Consider the following 5,293-nt stretch of genomic DNA (forward strand, 5'->3'; position numbering starts at 1 on the left):
TTCCTAGAAAAGATGTTTTACTACGTCAGTAAACAATCTCAATTTTCAATATGCATAGTTTTTGAAGAAGTAAATATTCTATTATTAAATTAGAACGTGTGAAAGAAGATAGACTCTAAAGCTTTCTGGTTTTATTCAACACTTAAGATGGCCCACAATGAAAATGTGGGCCCACCATTCTATACTTTTTTCTTTCGTCAGTAAAGAGAAGCCTCGTGGTGTTATTTAAAGAGAGGGAGACATGCGATCCGCTGCACTCGGGTTCCTCCAATTTGAGAGTCCCAATTTTTCTTATTTTCTCTCACATTCATCTCCTCGGGACACCAAACCAGTCATCAACACAATAATAGTTCAGCACTAAGGTTTTCAGATTCTCTCTCTCTCCCTCTCTCTATCTTTCTGCATTGCTGCTGAAAAGTGCGTACCTCGAATTTTGTATACCTACCAACAAGTTTATGCTCACGCTAAAAGTTACTTTCCACCGAATAACTCAGCGTACCTGAGTGTGGAGGTTGTTAGGAAGGTTAGATGGTTTTGAACTTTGTTGTTCTGAAATTATCAGCAAGTTGGTCTTCGTTTTCTGAAGTTTAACAATTGCAACTCAAGTTTTCCTGTGTGTGTTAATGTGTTGCAGAAAAAGAGGAAAGATGGGATCCCTCTCTCTGTAGAAGAGAAGGCCGTCTTCCTGAACAGCAATCTCTTCTCTTCGGTACTGTGGCAGCACCATGACCGCCTCTTTGAACTCACCCACCGCCATCCAAGGGATGCAGCAAGAGGAACGCGTCTCGGGCCCGAACCCTGAAAGCAGCAACGGTTTGGGCCATCACCAAGTTCCCCAAGATGATTTCTTGGAGCAGATGATTTCTTCCTTCCCTTCATGGGGAGAACTCTCTGAGTCTTCTTTCTCACATGCCCTTAACGGCAATGGCGGCGGCACGAATTCTCTGAAGCTTTTCTCCGTGCCTCTGACGAGCGGCAAGCCTGACGAGACGTCGCCGGAGGACCTTCAGTATCCCGCTTCGTACTACGACACCGACTCGTCCGTTATGGCCTCTCGACTCCAGCAGCAACAGATCACCGGCGAAGGAAGTAGCTCTCCTGGTGTTAGGCCACCGCTTGGCGCTCTGCAACTCAACGCGACGGATTTGGGGGTCGACCATTCGCTGCTGTTGAACTCTAGAGCCATGCGCAGGTCATCTTCGGCGAGCTGCATCGGCGACGTCGGTGCTGGCAGCGGCAGTTTTCCTCTTCCCTTGAGTCTTGGACAGGATGGCCACCACGCTGACTCCTCTTCGGATTCTCACCTTGTTGAGAGATCGAGAGATGATATTGATGGCTCATTCAATTCCGTAAGACCGCCGTTTTGTGTCTTGTTGCTTCAGTTTTTCTTCTTTTTCTGATTCTTTAACTGGAAGGAAGTTTGAGTGGGTGACTGGTTTGTCTTGCAGAATATGAAAGGTGGTTCTGCTCGCTTCTGCAATTCGTTTCAGACGGGTGGGATTTCTCCAAATAACCATCTCGAACATTTTCAGGTTCTCTCTCTCCCTTCCTCCCTCCCTCTCTCTTTTCCGCTCCCCCATATTAAACTTTGTCTCAATCTTTTTAAATAGAGTTATGGAGGACAGAATCCTGGAATAAATCAAACTCCGGCCTCCACGGCTTCTGCCAGACCAAGAGTGAGAGCAAGGCGTGGTCAAGCTACCGATCCCCATAGCATTGCTGAAAGAGTAATCTCCTGCCTCAGATCATCCTTTTTTTAATTGGGCATCCATTTTCCAATTGGGTATTGGTAGAACAACTTCCCGTTTCTTCATCTCGCACTTGAATCAGTGATGCTTATCCTGGTAGAGAATGGTCTTGTTTCAGTTGCGTAGGGAGAGAATTGCAGAAAGAATGAAGGCACTGCAGGAATTGGTTCCTAATGCTAATAAGGTAGAGCTTTTTCAATTTATCATGTGTAAATGCAGCTTTGTTTATGCTCTGTTTCCATTCAGATTGCTGATTATGTGAATGAATGATGTGACGCAGACAGACAAGGCTTCCATGCTAGACGAAATCATTGATTACGTGAAGTTCCTCCAACTCCAAGTCAAGGCAATCTCTCTCTCTCTCTCTCTCTCTCTCTCTCTCTCTCTCTCTCTCTCTCTCTCTCTCTCTCTCTCTGATACCACGTTAAACAATTGAGCTTCTATTCCTAATCTCTGTTTTCTCTTTAGGTCCTCAGCGTGAGCAGACTTGGAGGAGCTGCTGCTGTTGCTCCACTGGTTGCTGATGCATCTGCTGAGGTAAACAATCGATCTGTCTGTTTATTTAGCTAATTTATTAGCTTTGTCTAAATCTCATCCAAGATATTTCTCATCATCAACAAGCGGTAGAGTCATTCACTCGTATCATTCCTTCTGCGGCACACAGCAACATTGACCAAAGATCGTTTGTCACCCTTGTCAGTTGTCAATGTATTGATGTCGGTATGCAGACAAACAAAATGTTGTCGTCATGGTGTTTCACTTTTTCAAGCGGAATCAAGGAGTAACCTGAGGTTTTCATTGAGTCCTGGTTGGCCTGTCCTGCTGTTAGAACTTCTGAGGTTAGGGTAGGACGCATCACCGAAGGCTTAATGTAGCTTTGCCCTTGATTTGGGTTTTCTTTCATGGGAATTTTATGAATGTTACCAAGTTGATAAAAAATCATGATCAAAGTGCTCATATGGGGCATCATGGCCATAAGATCGAAGTTGCATGTAATTTCCAGTAGGTGAGGGAAACTTCGAGGATTTTGCCCACTCTCTTTGCCTGCCAATCTAGATGCTGGTGTAATACCTTACTGTTTGGTTTGGTTGAAAAAGAAGGCATTAATGTATGGATTCACATGGCCCAAGCTTTATCTGTTTAAAATAAAAGAAAAAATAGAAATCCTTGAGAGGGGAAAGTGGGGAAGTAAGGAACCTTGGTTGGTGGTTCAGAATAGTTTATATTTTTTCCTTCCTTTCTTCTACCCCTTCCCTGTCCCCTCTCCATCTCTAGTTTTGACTTTTTGGGTTGGTTGAAGCCAACTTGTTATTCTTAAATGACTAAGACTAATTAATGTTCATATGCAATTATTCCAGAAAAATGTTGGAACAGGAAGGAGAAGCAACAGCGGTAGCAGTGAACAGACTACAGTTTTGCCCTCCTCACAGGAAGGGGTAACCTTAGCAGAGCACCAAGTAGCAAAGCTCATGGAAGAAGACATGGGCTCTGCCATGCAATACCTGCAAGGGAAAGGCCTCTGTCTCATGCCGATTTCCCTTGCTTCTGCCATCTCCACAGCCACCTGCCACTCTAAGAACCTGCCCAGCAACACCATCAATAATAACAACAACAAGAGTAATAGCAGCAGCAGCAGCAGCACTGCTGTCTTTGTGTCAAACAGTTCCCCTTCCTTGACTGTGCAGTCTGCTTTAGTTAATAACGGTGGTGATGGTGGTAGCAATGGCGGAGATAATGTTAAGGAAATCACCTCTGTCCAGTGTGCAAAGCCATGAGTGGGTGGGATTCAGATGGTGCAAGCTGTAATTGCTGTTCACTGAGGTTTATAACCTCCCGGAAGCAAGTCTATGCTCTTAAGGATTCAGTTGGCTGGATGTTGGCTCACTACTTGCATGGATCTGACTAACCTGCTTTTAGCCTTTCCTGTATTTCCAATTCTTTGAGTTCTGCTACTTTATGTTCAAGCAGTTAGAAATTTTTTCTTCTTTTAGCTTTTTCTAGATTTTTTCCTTTTCCTTGTCCTCCTTGCGGAGAAGTCAGAAGACCATTAGCTGTCACAAAAGAATGAGAAAATGCAGCTTAGCATGGTCTATGTCCTTGGTTCTCATGTGGAGTTTGGCATATGCTCTTCAGAGTGGGAAATCAATAAAAGAAAGGAGAGAGAGATGTGCAAAGTTACAACTTCGAATAGAGCTATTGTTTAATACAGAGGTGATATTAATGGAAATAGATAACAGCTCAATTCCATCTGCTTGGTAGATTGGAAATACCACGCTCAAGGAGGCCAAAAGCCTGGATTGTATTTTTAGGGTGGTATGATATCAATCTTAGTGGTTTCTTGAACTTTAATTTGCTAACAATGGTAATAATTATAACTGAGATGGATACGGATGCCTTTGCTACTGTCTCAACACAAATTAAGTTGTATTTATTGTAGCTCTGAGAAAGTGATTTCGACGCTTGATGAATTTACTATTTTCTCTAACACATGAGGAAACCACATTAGACCTCTCCAGTGGCCGCTTGACAACATAAAATACCGAAGCTAATACCCTTCGATCCCAGAGCTTAGACCTCTCGTATCTGACGTCGTATGTCTTGAATCTTGTCTTCTGTTTCTTGCAAGATGGGCTTGACTATGTTATAATTATACAATTTGTCTTCTATGTCGTTGGGCTTCTGAATTAGTCTTGACATTTTTTAAAACGATTGGAAAGCAGTGTACTAATTAAAAAATTTGTGGAAAAGAATAATACTGGTACAATGAAGGTATCTCTAAGAGGTCATAGCTGTTGCCTGTTGAAGAGACTAAAAATACAAAATGTCGTTGTTTATAGGCTCAGCAAGAGTAGCATTTTGCGAGGCACTTGCCGGAGATTTATTGCTTTTCTAGTATGTAAATCAGATCTAGTCTCAAATTTTCTGTTCAACTAAGCAAATTCTCCAAATTTACGACCAAACTTTCTTTGAGTGATCTTACAACGAATGACAAGCCGCCATTTGAATTCAGTTAATGAATTGTTAAATACCTGTTTATTGTCATAGTAGCATTGCTCAGACCTCAAGCTAAACTCTTAATTCATGAACTTTTGAGCAAACTCTGGGGATGTATTATAGTTTTATCGTTGGATGAACTGCATTGCTGATATTGACCCCAAGAAAAAAACGGTAGGTACAGCTAGTCCGTGAACAGCCAACCATCTCACTGTGAAAATTGGATAGGTTCTATCTATGGTCATTAAGGCCTCCTAAAAGGATCGACTAAATTCATCGAGTTGTTCCAATGAATCGAAACGGCCAGTTATTAATGGAATCCCTTGTCTGCTTTCTGTGAAATATTCGTTGGGTCGAGGGCTTCCAAACACATCGTAAACTAAACCCGTGCTGACGAATGACCAACCTGCAATGAATAGGGAAGGTATAGTAATGCTATGAATAACCCAGTATCGAATACTGGTAATAATATCAGCAAAAGGGCGTTCTCCCATACTTCCAGACATGCTGAGCTCCAATATTACAGTCAAAGGGGGATCGATTTCGTGAAA

General features: G+C 42.6%; 1 protein-coding gene across 2 annotated transcripts; it reads left to right on the forward strand.

The window, feature by feature from the left end:
• The first annotated feature begins 234 nt into the window (after positions 1-234).
• Positions 235-3,844, forward strand: LOC116250646 (bHLH transcription factor RHL1-like). 2 transcript variants are annotated; one of them, XM_031624440.2, is made up of 8 exons: positions 235-362; positions 635-1,349; positions 1,449-1,532; positions 1,611-1,727; positions 1,867-1,932; positions 2,029-2,094; positions 2,217-2,285; positions 3,107-3,844. In XM_031624440.2, exons 2-8 carry the CDS (start codon positions 726-728, stop codon positions 3,521-3,523), a joined length of 1,443 nt encoding a protein of 480 aa, XP_031480300.1. In that variant the 5' UTR covers positions 235-362; positions 635-725; the 3' UTR covers positions 3,524-3,844. The 2 variants fall into 2 exon arrangements, with proteins under 2 accessions (XP_031480300.1, XP_031480299.1); XM_031624439.2 differs by having other exon boundaries at positions 250-523.
• The last annotated feature ends 1,449 nt before the right edge of the window (positions 3,845-5,293 follow it).

Source organism: Nymphaea colorata, chromosome 3, assembly GCF_008831285.2.
Source record: "Nymphaea colorata isolate Beijing-Zhang1983 chromosome 3, ASM883128v2, whole genome shotgun sequence".
In the NCBI taxonomy this organism is placed as follows: domain Eukaryota; kingdom Viridiplantae; phylum Streptophyta; class Magnoliopsida; order Nymphaeales; family Nymphaeaceae; genus Nymphaea; species Nymphaea colorata.

What these genes read in the sequence shown, in the direction of transcription:
- LOC116250646 (XM_031624440.2), top strand. Translation starts at nt 726, where the DNA reads ATGACCGCCTCTTTGAACTCACCCACCGCCATCCAAGGGATGCAGCAA. An exon ending in ACCATCTCGAACATTTTCAG is followed by an intron (nt 1,533 to 1,610) that starts GTTCTCTCTCTC and finishes CTTTTTAAATAG; the next exon opens with AGTTATGGAGGACAGAATCC. An exon ending in CCCATAGCATTGCTGAAAGA is followed by an intron (nt 1,728 to 1,866) that starts GTAATCTCCTGC and finishes GTCTTGTTTCAG; the next exon opens with TTGCGTAGGGAGAGAATTGC.